Genomic DNA, 23,432 nt, shown 5'->3' with positions numbered 1-23,432 from the left:
AGACGATAAGGTTATTCCACCCATAGCGCGGCCAGAATCCAGCAGTGGGCCCTCCTATTGGAAGCATACGAGTACTCGGTGGGGCATCGGCCGGGGACGCGGATCTTGAACATGGATGCATTGAGTCGGCTCCTGCTGCCAACAAGACCACAAATGCCACCAGAGCCGATGAATTCAGAGCTGCATTGCACTTCATGGATACGTTGCCAGTTTTGGCCGCCTAAATACGTGAGTGGACGCAAACATACCCCATATTAACCAAAGTTTGCCATATAACACTATATGGGGGCAAGCATCATAAATTACCCAGTGAGCTGAAGGCTTTCACCACTAAAATAGCAGAGTTCAGCCTGGAAGACGGCATTCTCCTTTGGGGACTCGCAACAAGGTCCTGTATGAAGGTCAGGACCTCATACAGAGGGACCTTCATAACACACACCCAGGAGTGTCCAAAATGAAAATGCTCGCCAGTTATGTCTGGTGGCCAGACCTGGATGCAGAGTTAGAGCGACTGGCCAAACAATGTAGTGTGTGCCAGGAATTACAGAAGTTTCCACCCGCTGCACCTCTTCAACTCTGGGAGTGGCCAGGGTGGCCTTGGGTACGGCTTCATGCCGACTTTGCCGCCCCCTTTCAAGGTTCCATGTTCCTGATTATAATCGATGCTTATTGAAAATGGCGGCAGTCGACAGGATTTTGTCCACGACTTCGAGAGCCACTATAGAGAAACTGCACCTCTCGTTGAGCACACATAGCACAGAAGTGTTAGTCACTGACACTGGCATGCCATTTATGAGTTATGAGTTCAGGAGTTCCATAGAACCTAACGGGGTGTGTCACATCGACACGGCCCCGTATCATCCAGCTTCAAATGGGCTAACCGAAAGAGCAGTGAAAATGTTCACGAGAGGGAAAAAGCAGACTCCCTCAACACACCGCCTCGCTCGATTCTTAATTTGTTATTGAACCACTCCACCTGCCGCGACAGGCAAGCACCAGCCAAATTTCTTTTTTCTTTAAATTTAGAATACCCAATTATTATTTTTTCAATTAAGGGGCAATTTAGCATGGCCAATTCACCTAACGTGCTCATTTTTGGGTTGTGGGGGTGAAACCCACGCAGACATGGGAGAATGTGCAAACTCCACACGGACAGACCCAGGGCTGGGATTCGAACCTGAGTCCTCAGCACCGCAGTCCCAGTGCTGTCCACTGCACCACCTGCCGCCCTCACCAGCCGAACTTCTGATGGGCCGCAGACCACTGACCTGCCTGAACCTTGCTTTTCAAGGAATTGGCGGGAAGAAATGTCACGGTCAAGAGCAACAAGGGCGTTGTCCAGAGAAGCGTAAGCAGAGCAGTTTCTACCTGTGTGGTGATATGATTTGCATAGCTGTCTGCCATTGGTGCAGAACACTGGCTTACCATTGGCCCTGGTCGGTCATGTGCCTCTCGACCGATTGGTTGAGACCAGTCATGTGACGGCTATCCGATTGGTCGAGAGGCTGAGTTAACCACGCCTCCAGATAAATAACCAGAACGCCCGGCGGTCGTCCGTTTACTGTAGTAGACCGCAGGGCTAACTTCTAGCTTATTAAAGCCTAACTTTTGTACAGCAACTCGTCTCGCGTTCGATTGATGGTTCATCAACCAGGTGATTCAGGCTACCTTAGGGACTTCGGTGACAGTGCCGTGGTTGCCAGGCATGGTAATTTGACAAACAGGACCGATATCATACCAGATTCGGGTACAGGACCGCGAAATGAAGAGGCACTTAGATCACCTCTGCACCAGGAGGCCAGCGATATGCAAAACTAATCCAGAGGAGCTAGCTTCAGCTCAGACAGCCCTGACACCAGCAGCTTAGAACATAGAACATAGAACAGTACAGCACAGAACAGGCCCTTCGGCCCTCGATGTTGTGCCGAGCAATGATCACCCTACTTAAACCCACGTAACCCGTATACCCGTAACCCAACAACCCCCCATTAACCTTACACTACGGGCAATTTAGCATGGCCAATCCACCTAACCCGCACATCTTTGGACTGTGGGAGGAAACCGGAGCACCCGGAGGAAACCCACGCACACACAGGGAGGATGTGCAGACTCCACACAGACAGTGACCCAGCCGGGAATCGAACCTGGGACCCTGGAGCTGTGAAGCATTGATGCTAACCACCATGCTACCGTGAGGCCCCGATGAGCTTCATGGGCATTGCAGCAAGGGGACCCAATGCAGAAATGGAGGAGGTCGAGGATTCCGACATGCGAGACCCGGGCATCAGAATTTTCTGATGGTGAACAGACCGAGCAACCACCAGCAGTTTTCCAACCACGACGATCAGTAAGGAAACGACATTCACCATTTAGCTATACACCTCCTCATGCAGCTCCACATGCACAGGACACGCAGTGACAGGCGAAAAGAAGCAGGTAGCACTCCAAATCCACCTTCATCGGGGGGAGTCTTTGGACTTTGGGTGGGGGGGGGGATGTTATAACCCGCACAAGACCTATGTGGTCGGACCAATTAGTCTCCTGTGAGTCTCGATGAGTATGAGTTTCCCCGCTGAGGGGCCGACCCCCATCAGCAGAGCCATGGACACTGTGTATAAAAGCTCTGCCAGAGTGGGAGCCGAGCTGAGAAGTCCCAACTGGGGCCTGTGTACAACGTGCAAATAGTTTCTTGTTCAATAGAGTTTAGCCTCTCGTATGGACTTCTCTGTGGACACAATACTTTTATTGCCACAAACCTCTACATTGTAGAATTTATATGTTGTATCTTTGCTGCTTAATATTGGATTTAATAGAAGATGAAGAGGATTAATGAATGGATGCCGGGATGATAGGATGGGACTAATGGCTCCACTTTGCAATTTAAAGCCAACTTTATCTATAGGCACCGGTGTAACTGACAATAACAGAGCATAACTGCCTTTGCAGATGATGGGTTAGCAAAGACAGAGTGCTATCGCTGTGTAATCTTCGTGGAGACCTGCAGCCAACCTGCACCTTAGGAGCAACACCCCCAGTGGAAATCCAGAGAACCACAGCCCTTAAATATTTTGCTTCATTTCAAACTGGAGAAAGGAACATGCTGCACATGTTAAGCACTCCTTTGTAGGTCACATTGCAGCGAAGCTTCAATGCCATCAGAGACAGATGTCATTTGTAGACTCTCTCACTCCTAGGACAGACATAACGAACTCCAGTAATTAACCCTGCTCATACTGCAGTCTCCTCTTATATCTGGGTCCTGTGTGGTACCAATCTCAAGACACTTCAGCTGGTTTTTGCTTCTCCACTATCACTTGTTGGCCCTCTTGCGTTCTGTGATCCATGTGGTATTGACCCTTCAAGATTACTGTCCACATCCAGACCCATGGAGTGGTTTATCTATGCTTATATAGGAGACAGTCTGCGAGATTGATACTGGATCCTTTGCATTGTTGGCTTGGCTGCCAGAGAGTTCTTGCAAGCCTAAAGCCAGAAGGCTTTGGATGGAACAGCAATATAAGAGGAACAGGTTAAGGGAAAATACTTCATGGGAACTCATGCAGGGAAGGTACTTAGTACTTAGTACAGAAATAAATTTACCATGTCACCTCAACATCTTTCTTCTTGTATCTTCCATCTTCTCACACACTTTAAATGAGGGTCTTTGTGTGTTGGTGGCAAGACTCACCTTACTAACTTTCTGCTGCTATGTTTGCAAAATCAATTCATACTTGACCCTTCAATGCCAAAGAAGGCAGCCCTCTCTTCTCCATCCCTCACCAGGAATAAGCTCCAGTGAGGTACCTGTGAATCTGGCGATTAGTTTATGGGTGAGAGACATCTAATGTAAGGGACAAACATTCTTACCTCATGCTGCAATCAAAGATAATCCACTTCGATGAATTCTGGCGCAATTTTAACAGACTGTGAAGCTGTGTGGGTGACAGCCCACATTGAATAAGCAATGTACCTGATCCCAAAAATAAAGGGTAAAGAGGAATGCAGTCAGCGGAAGCATTCCAATTGTACTGCTTCCCACTGAATTGTGCACAATCAGGAATTTCCAGGTCATTCTGTTTGCTGTATCCTGCCCTGTAGTATATGTGAGGTGGCCAAGTGCCTTTCTGGTTGCTTTAAAATGTTAGATTCCAAATGAGCACTGGGAGAATTTAAGGGGCTATGCATATTGAGTTCCACATCCAATTTTTGTTTGTTTTCATGATTTTTGAACGTCGCTTTCAAGGCCAGCATTTGTTGCCCATTGCTTAGGAAGTTGGTTATATGCTGCTTTCAGAATCAGAACTGTTACGGCACAGAAGGAGGCCATTAGGCCCATCATGCCTGGACTGGCTCTCCAAGTGACTTAGTGCCAATCTCCTGCCTTTTACCTGTACCCTTGCACATGATTTCTATTCACATAACCATCAAATACCCTCTTGAATGCCCTGATTGAACCTGCCTCCACCACACTTACACACAGTGCATTCCAGATCCAAACCACTTGCTGTGTGAAAAACAGTGTCTGGTCACATTTCATCTGCTTCTTTTACAAATCACTTTAAATCTGTTCCCTCTTCTTTGCGATCCTTTTACGCGTGGGAACAGTTTCTCTCTAGCTACTCTGCCTGCCCTCATCACTGATTCTCGCTGCCGTTCAGTTGCTGTAGGACCTCCTGCTGTTAAGACGAGTTTCAGGTTTGGGCTCAACGCTAGTTACAGAACAGCGATATAGTTCCATGCCAGAATGGAGGAAACTCGCAGGTAGTGATGTTCCCCTGCATCTACTGCCCTTGTTCTTTGGAAGGTATTGTTGAAGGAGGTTTGGTGAATTGCTGCAGTGCATCTTCAGTCCTGAATTTTAAGTAGGAATGTTGTTCAATTCTCTGGGACATCCAAATAAGCAAACAATGTTATGTTAAAAATACTAAATTCTTCATGTTCAGGCAAATTAAAATATTACCATGATTAGCTAGTAAGTTGTTGTTTGTGCCATTTTATGTTTAAGTTTTGTTTTCTCTCGCACGTAACCCTTCATACCTGACATCTATGCACAGTTGTGTTGAAGTTCTTTTCATTTGTTGGCAACAGAGATCTTCAGCCAGAGACCTCCTGCCAAAAGGTTGGAAGATGTGATTCGATTGTCAGAACTGTGCATTGAGGTGCTTCAGCAAAATGAGGAACACCATTCAGAGGTGGGTTTGCTTTTGCCTCAATGAAACAAATGTGTCACTGATGAAAGCATTTGTTATCTGAATCTTGCTAATACCTCAAAAACTGTCTCTTTACGGAAAAGGTAACGGTAATGGTCTAGATTGTCAGCTTTCCGTTTGATTGATTGTAAAACTGTGCGATCAACTGGCCATGTAATTTGTTTCTTTTGGTTTCCTTTGATTTTGATGAAAATGAAAATTGGCAGGTTTCTGTCTACACCGCCTGTGTTACACTCATGTGGCATGTTAAAAAGTGAAATTCTCCCGAGGACCATGTTAACTTCTTCAGAGTATTAATGGCACTCATCTCATGGTTACTACCGAGCTTGATTTGAATCCAGTCATTCGTATCACCACTATTGAAATGGCTGACTCAGGCATTAATCACCCCTGTTGCCTATCTGCTTCCTTCACAGCGACACATTTCTGCGGTCCGTTTTCACTTGCAAGTTGCCTTGTTGCTTGTGATTTACAGAATTGCGGCTATATCCATGAATAGCTATGAAGCAAATATAGGCCAAAGAGCACGAATCCTCACCATACATCTCTCGCGATGCTAGGATGGTTAGCGTAACCCAGTTTTCATTTTAAAGAGGCTGGGCCTTCACTAATTTTTCCTCAAAGAGAACTGTCCAACGTTTGTCACATTGAAGCAAACGTTTTATTGCCTCATTGCCCACCAAACCTTTGAGAAAAAAACAATTTAAGATATATAACGATGTATAATATTTATGAGAAGCTTAACCCTTTGTGAGTTCCATTTATATCTTTCAGAGCCCAAATGTCTTTTTACATCATTTGAATAGACAGTGTTCAAATGGGGCTTTGTACTACTGAACTTTGTGGCAACTTAATATTGTTCCTTTTAGTCCTGTGTTTCCTACCCTAACAACCGGCTTAAAAAAAAACATGAGCATGTAAAAGATTGTGCATATTGACAAAGAGTCATCAGGACTCGAAACATTAGCTCTTTTCTTTCCCCACAGATGCTGCCAGACCTGTTGAGATTTTCCAACATTTTCTCTTTTGGTTTCTGATTCCAGCATCCGTAGTAATTTGTTTTTAATCTAATTTTTAATTGCAGTTTAGTTAGCTGATGCTTCTATGATTTGGAGTTGAAGTGTCAGGAGTACTGGCACCATTGTTAGTGCTAATAGTGTACCCTAAAGCCAGTGCTTAAAATCGAAATAAAGTTAACAATATGCTTCATTTCCTTTCTGGTGATTTTGTTCTTGAGAAACAACAATGTGGGGCTAATCTACAAAGAAGATTTATTTGATGAAAACAATGTGTAATCCTGCAGGTACAGCTATCAATCGATTGTCGTAAAAACCCACCTGCTTCACTAATGCCCTTTCGGAAAGGAAATCTGCCATCTTAACCTGGTCTGGCCTGCAAGTCACTCCAGAACCACCGCAATCTGATCGACTCTTAAATGGCCTCTGAAATACTGGCCCAGTCAGTGACACCCACATCCCATGAATGAATAAAGAAAATAATGATCTGAACAACATATCTGACGATGCTGGGGCCTTCACCAGCTCAAGTTGAAGACTCAAGCCAACTAGTGTAATCATAGAATATTCTTTCCCAATTCACCCCCATTGTCCCCCCCAAACAATTCATTAATCATTATATTGTATTCAGACCTCTCAAAAACCTATCCTAATGTTGTGCCATGCTGGTCTTTTTCTTGAATTAATATTATCAAAAAGATCAATCCTAGCATGATCACAGATAATTAGTTAAAGGCCAATCAACCCATATTCATTCATCTATTCAGAAACACACTGCAGTGTCTCTACACCAGCCCATTGCAGTGTCTACTTTTATTTTAAATGATTCCAGGATTCATTCCAACACTTCACCAGGAAGTCTATTCCAAGTGTTGATAGCTCTCTGTGTGAAGAAGCACCTCCTAATGTCAGTCCCGAAGTCCTTATCTGCTTCTCACAACTTAACTGAATGTAATATTCCAGATTTAGCTTTTCCATACCTTTTACTATTATGTAAAATCATCACCCTGACACCTTCTTCACCCTCTCTCTCCACACTAAAAAAATTTCACTATTCTCACACTTTTCCTCTGAAGTCAGATTGCTGGCACCAGGATTTGGCTCTATGCGTTTATTCTGTGCTTCCTTCAATGTTTCAAAGTCTCCCTTCAATCTTGGCAACAATCCTGCATGCAATTTTTAGAGTCTTGTCAGACCAGAGCATACACAGTTCAATTATAACTTCTATTGATTAATATTTAAAAATTCTTTTCGCTCAGTTGTTTTTATAGCTTATCGCTTTCTGTGAACATGTCCAGCATCGAATCTACGAAGGTTCACAGATTTTTTTCCCTTTTGCCCTGAGTTATTTTAATGTCATTCACGGAGTAGGTGTGCAACTTACTCCATGAATGAGCCTAATTCCAGGAACTGGTGTAAAAGGTAAAGTTAGGGGTCTGAGCAGGAAGGGTGCGGTCACGGGGGGGGGGGCGGCAAATCAGGGTCATGGGAGATAGATCGGGGTTGGGTTGGGAAGTGAAGACTAAAGCTCACCAGGCCTTAAGAGCAGTGCCCCCGCCCATCCCCCCTTTCCACCAACATCTAACTCTCTTCATTTCCAGGTTTCCCTCCCTGCGCTGTCATCTGCCCGCAAACCTACATATTGAGGCTGGCTGGGAAACAACCATTAATTGGTCACTTTTGTGCCTTTGTTGGGGCAAGGGTGGGCTTTCCTGTCTGCCCCAGTGTAAAATCACTGCAAGGTCAGTGCCTGCCCCAGTGTAAAATCACTGCGAGGTCAGTGCCTGCCCCAGTGTAAAAACTGTGAGGTCAGTGCCTGCCCCAGTGTAAAATCACTGTAGTGCCAGTGCCTTCTGCAGTGTTAAATCACTGTGGGGTCAGTGCCTGCCCCAGTGTAAAATCACTGTGGGGTCAGTGCCTTCCCCAGTATAAAATCACTGCGAGGTCAGTACCTTCCCTAGTGTAAAATCACTGTGAGGTCAGTGCCTTCCCCAGTGTAAAATCACTGTAGTGTCAGTGCCTTCCCCAGTGTAAAATCACTGTGAGGTCAGTGCCTGCCCCAGTGTAAAATCACTGTGGAGTCAGTACCTTCCCCAGTGTAAAATCACTGCGAGGTCAGTGCCTGCCCCAGTGTAAAATCACTGTGGGGTCAGTACCTTCCCCAGTGTAAAATCACTGGGAGATCAGTGCCTGCCCCAGTGTTAAATTGCTGTAGTGTCAGTGCCTGCCCCAGTGTAAAATCACTGCGAGGTCAGTGCCTGCCCCAATGTAAAATGACTGTGGGGTCAGTACCTTCCCCAGTGTAAAATCACTGCGAGGTCAGTGCCTGCCCCAATGTAAAATGACTGTGGGGTCAGTACCTTCCCCAGTGTAAAATCACTGCGAGGTCAGTGCCTGCCCCAGTGTAAAATGACTGTGGGGTCAGTGCCTTCCCCAGTGTAAAATCACTGTGGGGTCAGTGCCTTTCCCAGTGTAAAATCACTGTGAGATCAGTGCCTTCCCCAGTGTAAATTCGCTGTTGTGTCAGTGCCTGCCCCAGTGTAAATTCGCTGTGGTGTCAGTGCCTGCCCCAGTGTAAAATCGCTGTAGTGTCAGTGCCTTCCGCAGTGTTAAATCACTGTGGGGTCAGTGCCTTCCCCAGTGTAAAATCACTGCAAGGTCAGAGTGGGCAGAAACCCAGAAGGAATCCCATCCATGCAGTTTTACACTCACCTGCCTCAGAACCCACCAGGGAGGGGGGAAGTGAGTCTATAATTCTGGCTGATGTGATAAATCCTCTGAGCTAGATCCTGCCAGCGATGATATACCTGTGCCCAAGTTCCCTCACCATTCCTCACCCGCAGAGCTGTTTAATGTAATCGAGAGATCTGACCACTTTGCATGGAGGTTCTGACTCCGGTTTATTTATTGCAGAGATCTAAAAAAATTGGCTGTGTGCCAACATCAACATAACACCTGTGAAAATCTTCATTTCTCTCTACTGTTCAGCCAGTTTCTTTTATCCCCAGAGTTTACCCAAATCCCCGTACATTAAAAAGAAAAACAGAAACTGCTCGAAATACTCCAGGTCTGATAGCATCTGTAGAGTTAACATTTCGAGTCGAGCGTGACTATTTTTCTCATGCCCCACAGATTTGAGTTTGATTAAAATTTTCTTCAGGGACTTCCTAAAAATGTCTTTAAAAGGTGGCACGGTGGCACAGTGGTTGCACTGCTGCCTCACAGCACCGGGGACCCTGGTTCAATTCCAACCTTGAGTGACTGCCTGTGTGGAGTTTGTACATTCTCCCCGTGACTGTGTGGGTTTCCTTAGGATTCCTCCCAGTCCAAAGATGTGCAGGTTAGGTGGATTGGCCATGCTAAATTGCCCCTGAGTGTCCATAGGTTAGGTGAGGTTACAGAGATAACGTGAGAGAGTGGTCCTAGGTAGGGTGCTCCTTTGGAGGGTCAGTGCAGACTCGATGGGCTGAATAGCCTCCTTCAGCACTGTAGGGATTGTATGATCCTATGAAAGTCTACAATAAGGAACTTTTCACAGTTCAGTTGGGATGTTGCTTTCTCAAAGTAGGTAAGACTGTTTAAGCATAATCTTCCTCTTCTGGATCTACATTGGCAATCTGTTTAGTAGGGTATTATGCAAAACACTTCAAGCTTCCTCCAGATGATCAATTCCATTTGCTTTTTGTGGAATGGATGTGGGCCTGATACGTTTATACCTATTATATTCCCCACTTGAATATGGACACCATAGTGAACTGTTGTCAATCCATTGGGGTCTCCTCAGCATCGAATAATTGTTTCACATTCGTTGAGACTGTCTTAGAAATCTCCTTCTTAGTCTCTTTCAGGACTCTGAGTTAAATATTTCCTGTCTCTGGCTTATTTATTTTGAACCCTTTTAGGTTACCCAGGAGTTCCGCGTCATTTATGTCAACGTTGTTTGATTTTACATTGCCTTTTCTATTGGGAAGGGACATGCTGCCCCTTGTGAATGTCCGGAAGAAATAATCATTCAGGATATTATTTACTTTGTGATCTTGCAAAGTCTATTGGATCTTTTCTCTCTTAACGTTTTGCTGAATAATACTGATATAGATTTTACTCTGCCGCTTAACCTCAGTTGCTGTGGTTTTTTTTCCCCAGGGTCTCTGTCCATATGATCTTCTTCATAACTTTACATTTGTTCCAGTGGGCTCCTTCTCTTTTCAACCTGAAAGATTTGCACATGACATTTGCGCTCTTTTTCTCACTTTGTTTATTTACTCATCGATTTAGGGTCACGATTGAGCTTATTGACTTTGAGAATGCATTTATCCTTCATGCTGCAAGTCTGGATGCCTTGGCTGTATTGGAACTCATTTCTGTTCATTCTGGAGCATTCACACTTCAGCCCCATGCCCCTGATCTACGGACACCCTGTACAGAGAGGGTTGGGGAAGGAGGAGGACCTCTCCGTGAACCTGCTCCTGGGTTTGGCCAAACTTGCCATCAACAGGCAAAGGGCAATCGAGGAAGTTGTCTGACCTGACTGTCTGCCCCTCCACACCATGGCTACACTCGTGGCAGAGTGTCCCTGGAGTGGGAGCATGCGGTGTCCACTGGCACCCTTGAGTCCTTCCATGTCAGTTAGGCACCGCAGGGGCTGGAGTGCCTTACTGACCCCACTATTCACATTTGGTTTGATTTTATAAGTCACATTTGTGATTCGCTTTTTGTTTAAGGCAATTTCCCTTTAAGGGACTGTCCCTTTACTATGTCCCTCAGTTCATTTGATTTAGATAACTTGGTTATTTGCGTTAATCAAAATAATTGGAGCATTCTCCGGCAGAAACTAGCTACCGGATTGATATTCTGTGGAGATGCACTTGAAGGAACTTTGCTCAGCTGATAACGTTCTCATCCTTAAGTCAGAGGATTGCAGGTTTGAGCTATGCAACAAGAATTAAAGCTGAACCAAAGAAGTTATTTGAAGGAATGACAAAAGAAAACGCTCATGAGAAGTGGATTTAAGCAGCGGCTTCAAGGGGAAAGTGAGGCATTTACAGAGGGAAGCCCAAAGTGTGGAGATATTGTGCCTGAAGGAGGTCGGAAGATTGGAAAACTGATTAAATACATTCAGACGTGGAGTTGTGGGCATGATGGGTACAAATGTTCGCACATTTTGGAGATGAAAGGGAGGTTGGAGATAAGACAAATGTTGCAAGGGCTGGAGGGTTACAATTGTGCTTTTGTGAAAGGGGGGGGGAGGGGTTTGTTAGTGGCTCTGAAGTGATTAATGCCCGAGTCAAGAAATTCATATATCAACCGGATGGATTAAGGGAAAAGAAGCAAAGACTTGAGCACACAAAATGTGCTGACATGTCAACACAGCAAGAGAAAATCCTGCACTGTCAGAGGAACCATTTTGCCAGTGATTCAGATGGACGTGAAATATTCCATTGGGCAATTCTCCGGCTGTCCTGTAAAACATTGCTCCCTTAAGGACGTGACCAATAAAACAGATACATCTTGTTGCTTCTTGCTGTGTAAACCACTACAAAACAATGACAGCAGTTGCTATATCTAAAGCCAATTCAGGATGAGAAATGTGATAAGGCTATTTCTTTCTCAATCTGATCCAGAATATATGGCTCCCACAGAAAGTTAGGATGGAGGGAATGATGATAAACATTACTAATACAATTCAGGTTAATTGATGAATCATAAATCATCTTCTCCTGAAAATAAAACAAGTGGTGGGGGTCACGTGATGCGAGTGTGGGAGTGACTGCATTTTCCCGTGCTCTGACTGTGCTCATCTTTTAAACCATCTTCTCACCCTACTGCACGTTTCATACCTGTCCTTTCTTGATGTACATGGCTTGTGCTGTGTCCTGAGAGGATTTTGGCTGATGTCTTTACTTGAAAGAGTCTATATCAAATGCTTAAATCTGCGTTGGTTTGTGGCGGCTGGAGTGGCCTGGTTAGGCCCAGTTTTCAGTGGCGCAGTTGCTATTGAGCGGGCTCCCAATGTTTGGATGATGACTGCCAACACGATGTTAACTTGACTCAATTGTACATGTCATCAGGGCTCAATTACTCGAGTTACGAGGTACTTTTTGGAGGGCAATGGAGATACATGCATTAGATAGAGTACTGGCCCGAGTTTGGGCCTGGCGACCACTGGTCCTGTTTTGGACTGTTTGTGATGCTAGTCATGAGGGGTTGGAATCCCTGAAAGGTCCTGATGGGTTCTTCGCTGATTCTGGGTCCTGTTTTATCGTTGGTCTCTGCTTTCTTCGTCCGTCCATGATGAAGCCTTTAGCCTGTGGATCATCCTGCAACTCAGTTATTATCCTGGACATTGCTCCCTGTTGATCATATTGTTATTGGTTAATGTTATCTTTTTCTTCCCTTACAGAGAAATTAGTAATTTGGGTGTGACGGTCTGTATTGTTGGTTATCCTGACTTGGCAAGTTCATGTTATGTTGAGACGAATGTTGAATGCGGGAATTTTGCAGATTCCATCATAAATGTGTTAGTCTCTTTCTAATAATCCATGTGGTGGAGAGAGGGGGGGGGGGTGTTTCTCCACCTCCCCCTCTGACCTTACCCCCTGTCTCCTTGAGAGGGAAGGTGAGATATTGGGGTTTGTAGGATTTGTTTGTCCTCGCTGTGATTGACGATCTCCCCCCCCAAGTTAGAGCTGATCAGTTTTGGGCTTTTCTTTGTTTTCTGTTGGTTTCGGGTTTGGGAATCTGGGCTGTTATCCTTCTTAGACCAGGGCAGACCGCTTGCTATCTTGGGGAGAACTGGGTTCCGTTTGACTCTCCCTTCGGGTCACTATTGCTTTTTATCCTTGTATGGATCTCTCTTTTGATACTTTTGGATCTATTAGAGTGTCTGCTCCCTTTTTGGGCAGGTCGTAGTGGAGTCAGTTTCTCTGGTTGGGGACTGGAGATGAGGGCGGTGGAGGTTTCCATGATCCAGTTGGATGTCACCTCTCATTACGGTGAGCTTGGTGCTGGTCCTGGATCTGCCTTGGTTTGGCAACATGATGGTGAAAGCTGTTTGATATCAGGAGTCGGGGGACTGGGTGTGGGGGGGGGGAGGGGGAGAACTAGCCATCCCTTCCCAGGCTGCCCATTTTGTGGGTGTCTCGATGGTGCTTCTTCCTCTGGTCATGGGGTCCCCTCCCAGTTAAAGCCAGAGTGTTTATCCTTTCTCCTCTCGTGTAGGTAGGCCTAGTACCTTGCCCTGATTGAGACTAGGTTAGTGTAAACTCTGCAGTGTGTAGGTGTTGGGGTTGGGTGAAAGTCCCTAGGGTCATATTCTCCTGAGGTGTCTTTTTATTGGACGGCGCTGAACTAGGCCAGGCCTGGTGCCATGGTCAGTATCCTGTTGTCCATGTGGAGCGTGGTGTCCTCCCCCTGAGGACATCTGTGTGAGAGCTCAGATGGCATGGGTTTGGCTTCCCGGCAGCTGGAGAATTTGGGATGGGCTGAGTGCTATGCCTAGTAGTTATCCTGCTTCTCATTCCCTGGGGTAAGAGTGATGTCCCCATATTCTTTGAATTGCTGGCTCTTCTCTTTGGTGACAGATGTTGGACAGTTGCTTGGGAAGTTGGGAGTTTGGACTGATTTCTGATTTCCTGTTAACAATGCGATTAGATCTGATGGTTCTAGTTCTTCTCTCCTTTGAGAGACTCTAGAGTTGATTGTTCCATTGTGTCTCCCACCTTGTGCTTGCCTGCCTCTTGAGCTCCTTGAGGTGAAGTTTTGTCTTGGCATGTGTGGCAGACGTTTGAGTCTCGGTGTTCTTTTCTATTTTTTTAAATATAATCTTTAATGTCGCAAGCAGGCTTACATTAACACTGCAATGAAGTTACCGTGAAAAACGCATGGTCACCACATTCTGGCGCCTGTTCGGGTACACTGAGGGAGAATTCAGAATGTCCAATTCAACTAACAGCACGTCTTTTGGGACTAGTGGGAGGAAACCGGAGCACCCGGAGGAAACCCACGCGGACACGGGGAGAACATGCAGACTACGCACAAGGCAGTGACCCAAGCTGGGAATCGAACCTGGGACCCTGCCGCTGTGAAGTAACAGTGCTATCCACTGTGCCACCATGCTGCCAGGATGATTAGGAGAAGATCCACCTTGAGTGTTTGTTTTATCGTGGCACTGGCCTTTTTTTCCTGGGCGATCCTGGTTGGTATTGAGTTGGCCCTCCCTCCCAGGATGACCCCTGCAGGGGGCATCTTGCTGCCCTTTTCTCCCTAGTGTGGGCTCTTTCTTTTGACTTGAGGTGAAAATTACTTTAATTTCTGGCCTCATGATTATCCTATCATTCTCCTTGGGGCGGGGGCGGCAGCCAGGGCTGTGGGTTGTGTCATAATATCCACTCATGTATATAATGTGATGGAGACAGGCAGTGATTGACACACAGGATGACCAATGAACACACAACACAGAACAACCAATCACCAGACAGGACACCACCACTATAAAGCCCACAGGGCATTAAGACTCTCCCTCTCTCAGGACCCAGCTGTTGAGACAGTCAGTGCACAAGTTAGTGAGCACTATTACCATGTGGTAACTACTGTAGTAAGTCTGGTCAAGCCAGTAAGAGATCATCAGTTGGACTAGTAGAGCGCCAACCCACAGCTGAACATGTCCAGCACTCCACCAGTTAAATAAAACAGTATTGGATGATCTCCTGTGTCAGACGTTTGTTTCTAACTTCCCTGCATCCAGTTGCAGTCAACGTCGAACCAACCTGCTTAACACATCAGGTGGTTTAACCTGGGATCCGGTGGGTTGGCTCTGGTAGTCTGGTCCTTTTTCTCCTTTTTCCATGAGAGACCTTGGGTGAAATTCTCCGACCCCCCCCCACAGGGTCGGGGAATCACCCGGGGCCGGCGAAAATCCCACCCCCGCCAATTCCCGGGTGGCGGAGAATTTCTGCCACGGCGGGGGTGGGATTTTCGCCGGCCCCGGGTGATTCTCCGACCCACCCCCGCCGTGGCAGAAATTCTCCGCCACCCGGGAATTGGCGGGGGCGGGAATCACGCCCCACCTATCGGCGAGCCCCCTGCGGCGATTCTCCGGCCTGCAACGGCGGCGGGATCAGCGGCGCGAGTGGGCCCCCGGGGTCCTGGGGGGGGGGCGCGTGGCGAACGGATTCCGGGGGGTGCCCCAACGGTGGCCAGGCCCCCAATCGGGGCCCACCAATCGGCCGGCGGGCCAGTGCCGTGGGGGCACTCTTTTTCTTCCGCTGCCGCCACAGCCTCCACCATGGCAGAGGCAGAAGAGAATTCCCCAGCACGCATGCGCCGGTGGTGACGTCAGCGGCAGCTGACGCACCGGCACATGCGCAAACCGATGAAGGCCTTTCGGCCAGCCCGGGCGTTGGCACCGGTTTTGGCGCCAGTCGGCATGGTGCCAACCACTCCGGTGCGAGCCTTTGGGGAGGCCCGACGCCGGAGTGGTTGGCGCCACTCCGCTACGCTGGGACCCCCACCCCGCCGGGTGGGGGAAAATCCCGCCCCTTGAGTCTGAGCATAATTTGGATTTGTCTATGCTGGTCCTCTCCTCATTATTTTGGTGGTCATATGTCTGTTCTCTGTTCTGCCCTGGGCCTGAATGGGTTTTGGATTTCATTGTAGAGTATAAGTGTTGTATTTCCCCTTCACATTGGGGCGCAACAGTACAGTGTTTATTGTACTGATGGGTACGATGTATCTCTATGATGTCGACTGTATCCTGTATTGATGACTGTGGGGTTTTCATTTGATTTGTTGCGATATTTGTAAACAATATTTAAAATCCTCCCCCAAAAATTGTATGAAAAATATTTAAACAAGCATTTCAAAATGCAGGGTGTTTTACCCAGCAACATATCCCTGGCATTAGTTTTGCTGAAGGGAGGGTGAGCACCTTTTTACTGTAGAAACCCTCCGAACTTGTGACATTTTCATGCTACCTCGCCCTGTATCTGAATAATCAAAGCAATTGTGAATCAAAATCTGAAATATGTCGTGCAGTTTATGTGCTTTCATTTGGAGTTACAGATTCACATTTGTTTTTGTGCTTTAAAGCAAGACGATGTTGATTTTCCTGAAATAATTAATCTGGTTTTTGTTTTTGTATTTATTTTTTATTTTTCTTTGAATTAAAATGGCAAAAAGAAACTCCTGAAATTCAAGGACAAAAAAAACTGTAAATGTGAATTAAATTAGGTGCATGCTGTGCTAATGATTCCGAGATCATATAAAATCTGTACAGGGCAGAATATAAGGTTGTTTCCATCCCTTTAACAAGACTGATCGCAGGATACAGTGCTGCGTGAAACAGCCTCTTTTAAATAGTAGTTTGCCGTCCATTTTTGGGTGAAACTGACTTATGATTCAGCAATTAATCTGAATTCAACTAAAAGTATCCATTATTATCTCCTTTTCACAATTATCAATATCAATTTTATATGAAGAGCCATGACTTCCAAACCTTGATTAATGAAATTGCCGATTTGTTTTTTCAGTTATTCTCTTATGCCGTAGTTCAATTTGGAAGATGGTTAAAATGTGACAATGTGAAAAGGCAAATAATCTTGTACTTAATTGAAACTATAAAAAATAATCAGCAAATATCAGGAGTATTAATGGAAAATATCCATTACATTCTTGGACGTCAACATCTCCTTTGCATATACTGACTGCATTTTGTAGGAAATATGCTCGGGGTTAATTGCATCGCCATTACAGTAATAACCCTCACGAAACCCATGGCGACAGCCCGATTGATCTCCCCATGGGGTTCGTGAAATACGCATTCGCCCCGCTAATGGGTAGAGACCCACCTGTCAGGGCTCATAGAAATCACCTTGTAAATGCCAGCCTGCATTGGGACCAGCATGATCGGTAGTCCTGGTTCGGACCTTTGCACTGTATGCCGCACTGCGACCTTTTCTTTTGACTGAAAATAAATTGCCGTTTGAATTCACCTTCCCGGGCTTTTTATAAGTATGAGCTTCTATAAGTATGGTGCTTCTTCACACAAGTCTCCCATTTGGAAGGCCCCGGAAAACAAAAGAGTTCAGTGAATTTAAATCAGTGGCTGAACTTTGGGTGGAGGCAAGTGCAACATTGAACAATGGATGGTCACCTTTTGTTTACAGGGTTACATGATGTGATTCTCAAATTGCAGCTATTAACTTGTATTTCAATGTTTGGATTCTTTTCTTTTTGTTGACCAAACATCTGCGGATTCCTAAAGGGAAGAGAGGTATGTGGCCAGCGGGGATTCTGCCATTGGGCATTTCTTCATGTTTGCTACCATAGATGAGGCATGTATTATGTTTATCATCAATTTAAAAAGGCAATATCTGAGCAGGAAAGTTGTCTTCAATATCATTCCCCTTCCTCTGAGTTTACAATATGGAGGTGGAGGAACGTGCAGCTAAAATCCAAAATGTATTTTTAACCTCAACGAACTATAGTTTATAGAAAATCTTCAACTTTTCATGTTTGATTTGAAATTACCGCATTCTTCACTGGTGAAGAATGACTGAAGGTTAATTTTAACTTTTCTTTTGTTTGATAATAAATGAAACCCGAGTCCAAATTGTATAGTGGATTACTACATGGGTGATAACCATCTTGCCAACCAACAATGCTTATGAGTAAGGGTCCCTCAGGGCAGCATGGTGGCGCAGTGGTTAGCACTGCTGCCTCACGGCGCCGAGGTCCCAGGTTCAATCCGGCTCTGAGTGACTTTCCGAGTGGAGTTTGCTCATTCTCCTCGTGTTTGCGTGGGTTTCGTCCCCACAACCCAAAGATGTGCAGGCTAGGTGGATTGGCCATGCTAAATTGCCCCTTTTATTGGAAAAGATGAATTGTGTACTCTAAATTTTTTTTTAATGAGTAAGGGTCCCATTTTCAGTTTCTATCTAAAGCAAGTATGAATTTGCATTTTCCCCGCATTATTATTCCTGTCTCTTCCTCCCCTCCCCCATTTTCCCCGTTTTTTGGGTCAGAAAATAGAAGCTGAAATTCACGGGCAACAGTAAATGCCAGAGAGAGGGGAAATCATCAATTGCCAGTTCACTGGCCTATTGCCTTATTCATGTGCACTGCTGCGTAGGTACAGAAGTCTCATTGCATGCCTCAGATATTTCAGCATGTGAAAAAAGCTCAACATGAAAACTATTTTACTGTGCCCTTAATTTTGTAAGAGTTATTTGTAGTAGGATGCATCATGGCAGAAAATGTTTAATTTCCTTCAATCCATCTGAATCTCCCGGAGGCGAAAGCAAAAGCTGAGTTTTGCATTGCCTTCCACTTTTTGCCTGCTTCTGGGTATATTCCTGAACAGGCCAAAATAGAATATTTTGTCTTAGTTTCTAAGATGCTGTGTTTAAAGGGCCTCTGATGTGAACAAGTAGAGTCATTTTCAACAGATCATTTAACATGATTAGTCATAACTAACTGTAAATAAAATGTATGATTTAAGAAACATAGTTTTGTTTTTAATGTCCTATTGGTCTCAGAGGAAGAAATGTGTTCGAAAGTGAATGGTGCCTTAATTGTGGTTCACCAAGGTGGAAAATAAGATTTTAAAGGCATGGATGACCAGTGTCAAATTGCCCATTTTCAGGTTGTTTTGAGGCTCGAGTTTGCCAAATGGGCAACTACAGACCTATTGCATAAAACCAGCGCCAAAATTTTCCATTGAAAAGATTTGACAGTCAGTGTTGCTGCCCATCTTGTCATATGTAAACACACACCCTAGTTCTTCAACTCCTCCGTTTTCATGTACTGCTCTTGCCATCGCCCACTTCCATCTAAGTCGGGGACATGATGCTTCACTTCATAAAACCTTTAGTATTGTTACATCTCTCCAAGCACACTTTCAATTCACTTCTGATCAATGTTCAATCCTCCTCTCCCCTTGGGATGTTTCATTACATTCAAATTGACAGGCACCAGTAAATTGTTGTCACTCTCCCTAGCCATTAAAAAAAACACTTCCATACAACCTGTTTCCTTCCCAATCTGTGGGTAGGCAAATCATTATATAACACGACAGGAAACAGAAGTCATATACTATCTTCTCCTACTTTTTCTAATTCGAACAATAGGGTAGGGGAAAAGGACTGGAAGTGGGTGAAATTGGAAAATTAAAACTTTACTTATGTAGCCTTCCACTTAATCAGGTGCTAAAATGAAGAAAATAGAATGAGAGTAAAGTTATTGCCTTTTTAACCTCCTTAATTGTCTCACCAAACTACTGCGATAGCCACAGAAAGCAACAGCCCTGCACACGTTGGTTTTAATGCACCAAATTACTACGTTTTAATCAAATTACCTGCACATTTACATTTTATGCACAATGATAAGCGCATAGATGCCTCACCATTATGCATGATGCTTTATTCAGTAGCCTCCATGCAAGGTCAGACAAGCTCCAATCAAGGAAATGTGACAAAAGCAATGAGGGTGGTTCGCTCAGTGTTACCAAACTGGGAGCTGCTGCCTGCTTTGAACAACTGAAAAGCATAATTCTCCGTTTGGTTTTACACATTTAGAAGAATGTATATGCAGACATACGTCTGATGGAAATTTTTTAATGGAGGAAGATTTTGCACTTCCCCTCATTTCTTTTAATGCAAACTATTTAGAAGTGTTAACAAGAGGACTGTAGCTAACAAGTGTCTGGCTTGGCTGTCATTTTATAACGTTGAGCTGAAGTTTGCTTATTGTCCCGTAGGCCTTTGCCTGGTGGCCTGACTTAATGGCAGAGCATGCAGAAATATTTTGGTCACTCTTTGCTGTCGATATGGATGCGACACTGGAATCTCAGCCCCCAGATTCTTGGGACACCTTTCCGCTTTTTCAACTTCTCAATAATTATTTGAGGAATGAACGTAAGTATCGGCTGGATTTCCTCTTCTCAGAAGTGTGGCTTTAACCTTTTCTGATTTACTGCAATATTTTTTCTTGTAGGAGTGGTGCATCATGGCCGTAAATAGAGATTATGCACACTGGCACTCAAAGAACACATGATTTGCCTCTCGTGAAGATGCAACAAAGTTACAAGCTGTGGTGATTAGCTGTCCCGCACGATTTTCTGTCCATTAACATCAAAGGGCAGCAGATCCTGAGGGGCCCACTGATCTCCTCAGTCTGAATTGCCTTGGTGCACTCCAACCATCTCTCCAACTCATTTAGGGAGCATTCAGGCAATTTATTTAATTGTGGAACCCCTTTAAATACATTTGTGCCATCACACATGTGTGGCAATTATTATGGACTGGAGGGGGTGTTAATTTAAACAGCGCTGATTTTCCAGTCTTTCCCTGTCTGTAAACAGAAAGTTGGTTTTGATTTGCTTCCCCTTTTATAAGTGGTGGCATATTTCCCAACCTCTCGATTTTAGTGTGATCCAATTTCTATTAATAACCCCACAACAAACGCATGATCGAACAAACTCAATGGGGTCGTTTATTGGCACACACTCAAAATGCGGGAAGGTCACAATGTAGCCCCCTGAGTACTCACATAGGAAAAGAGAGATAGAGAAAAGAAGGATTTGCAGGGCAAAGACCACAGAGAAAAGAGTTAATGGTCGGAATTCTCCGGTCGTTGCGATTCAATTTTCCCACCGGCAATGCAGCCCTGCCAGGCGGGTTTCGCGATGGCGTGGAGTGGTTGCAATGGAAAATCCCATTGACAATCAGTGGGAAGATTGAATCCCACCACCAGAGAACGGCACACAGCTCAGAAACACGCGGTTGACAGACCGGAGAATCCTGCCCATTGCTTCACATGGGTCCAGAGCCCAGAATCAAAATCCAATGAGGTATTCCATCACAGAGGTCAGCGTGTTGAAAACTGATGCTGAATAATTCACTTATCCAGTAGAGTTGTCTTCCACACTATGATTAGCACACGGAGATGAATCAGTCTTGTAAGCGATGGTACAGAAGTTCCAGTATAAAAGTATTTCTGGTGCCAGGTATTCAAACCTTCTCTGTGCAGCTGCTAGTTAGGTGGTACAATGGCAAATTGAACTTTGCAGCTCCACATGGCAATATTACTGGTTCCTCAAACTAGGTCCATGTCACACGGGTCTCACTTTTCCACATTGTGTTTGACAAAGAATGTGTATTCCTTGCCTGGCTCCCCAAGACGGTTAATTGTCTCATTCATTAAGGATTGAAGAGAAGGTTGTGGGGAATTTTGTCCAAGCAGATGAGGAGATTCCGAATGACCAGCCTGGGCTTTGAAATACAGAAGCCGTTTGTATAATTTTCTTTAAATTTGGTTGCTGCAGCCCATAATGTGTCATTAGTGTCTATTCAGAGATATTGAGGTAGAGGTTTCTTCAAAACTAGTTGATAGCTCTTTTTGCTCACGGGTCACCAATGGACAACGATTCAGCCATTTTAAAAGGTCTTTGTCCAGTTTTTAAAATTCTAGAAATAGCCATGAGGATATCTATATCCATTTTATTTAAAAAGTATACGTGGTGAGGGCGTAGTCCGCTCACACCATTTAAAGGGGCAACTCGTTACATATGTGAGTTGTTATTGTTGTGCTGCAATGGCTTTTTAAGAGTTGACTCACGTGATAGTCCGTGATGTCATCGGCTACTTTGTGGGATTGTGCCTTCTGTCTAGTTCCAGCCAGGTATAGTTAACAGCCTTTTAATAAACCTTTGTTGACTGTTGCCTTCAACCCACGTGCTGCAGTATTTTATTATTTTATGTACAAGTACAAGATACAACAGCTTCAAAAGAAAACTGGCGCTGACAATCAGACCTCGAAAATAAAATTCCGAAGCGAACAAGGAGATCGCAGCTCCAATGGTCAACGATGAAGAACATCAACTGGAGCCCAGCACCCCGCACCTGGCATTGGAACTGGAAAGGTGCATATCCAAAGGAATGGCCTGTTCCAACTTTTAACCGGGTCACAAGGACTTCAGGCTGCAGAACTGTCCACGGAAATAGACGTGGGAGGGGAGAGAAAAGAAAGAAAAAAAGAAGTCAGACGTCGCAAGCTGCTACAATTAGCTCAATCATCTTTTTTTTATAAACTCCCCAATTTAAGTTGTCTGAGCACGCCAAGATTGCAAACAAATGGTGGGAAATTCTGGCGCGATGGGCTCATTTGATGAAGACTCAGAAAGCTAGACATTATACTCAGAACGATTCCAATATTTTGTGTGGCAAGTAACGGGCTGGATTCTCCGTTTTTGGGACCGTGTCCCCAGACCTTCGTGAAAACTGTGGTCTTTTACGCCAGGAAAACTGGCGTCAAAAGGCCACAGATTCACAGCCCTGCAGGGAGCTTGCAACTCAGCTGCCAATACTTCCGGGTCAGAGGCTGCGCATGCGCACAGCGACAGCCTCTAGCGGCCGCGCCATGCTCCATGGCAGGCTTAGCCAGCGGACCTAGACCGCCAAAATAGCACCCCCGATCGGCCACTCGCCCGCCCCAGACCACCCACCCATATAGCCCCCAGTCCCAAATGAGGCCCCTCCCCCCCGCCCTACAATCAGCACCCTCCCGACTGTGGCGGCCGCGGTCTGAGTCTGCAGCTGCCTCGCGAGTTTCCCGAACGGCAGGACCACATTAGAAATACACCTTCGGGAATTCAGCCGGTCGGGGACAGTGAATAGCGTGGCGGGCCTCGGAAGATGGCCGGAGGTGGTGGATACTCGGGGAGTAGCAAAACTTTTAATTTGTTCGGACGTTTTGTCCATCCTGAAAAATCTGGTGACAAAACTTATCAACAATTGGTTAAAATACTCAAAAATCAGTACGCACCAAAGCCATTAATTATTGTGGAGAGGTTTCGATTTCACTGAGGAAGCAGCTGAAGGGGAAAATATTGCGCAGTTCATCACAAGCCTCAAGTGCCTTGCAGAATTTTGGGAAAACTGCTCTGCTCCCACTCCACCTTTGAGGAACTTTTCCAGTTCTCTTTGGCCGCTCTTGGCTGGAAATGCTCAGACTAAACTGGAGTGCTGTAAACAGCTTAGTTGATTCAAAGATGAGCTTACACACCATCTTAAAAAATGAAACCGTGTTTTTGATGACACACTGAGGCCCATGAAAGGTGTACAAGTGTCATTAAAGATCAAGGAAAATAGGCAGCCAAAGCGTCTGAAGGCTAGAACAGGAAGACATCAGCTAGGATCTGATTGAATGACGA

At 45.3% G+C, this 23,432-nt stretch overlaps 1 protein-coding gene across 31 annotated transcripts in view; it reads left to right on the top strand.

Moving 5' to 3' along the window:
• cadps2 (Ca++-dependent secretion activator 2) overlaps positions 1-23,432 on the top strand; it is an 858,338-nt gene that overhangs the window by 679,535 nt on the left and 155,371 nt on the right. For 19 of the 31 annotated variants that reach the window (XM_038780116.1, XM_038780121.1, XM_038780133.1 and 16 more), the window contains 3 exons: positions 5,089-5,192; positions 17,487-17,495; positions 19,980-20,136. In XM_038780116.1, the coding sequence (XP_038636044.1) occupies positions 5,089-5,192; positions 17,487-17,495; positions 19,980-20,136 (270 nt within the window). The remainder of the gene's footprint in view (positions 1-5,088; positions 5,193-17,486; positions 17,496-19,979; positions 20,137-23,432) is intronic. The other 12 variants (XM_038780122.1, XM_038780126.1, XM_038780103.1 and 9 more) reach the window with 1 other exon arrangement.

The sequence above is a fragment of the Scyliorhinus canicula genome, chromosome 20 (assembly GCF_902713615.1).
Source record: "Scyliorhinus canicula chromosome 20, sScyCan1.1, whole genome shotgun sequence".
In the NCBI taxonomy this organism is placed as follows: domain Eukaryota; kingdom Metazoa; phylum Chordata; class Chondrichthyes; order Carcharhiniformes; family Scyliorhinidae; genus Scyliorhinus; species Scyliorhinus canicula.
This window is presented reverse-complemented; position numbering and strand designations above follow the sequence as displayed.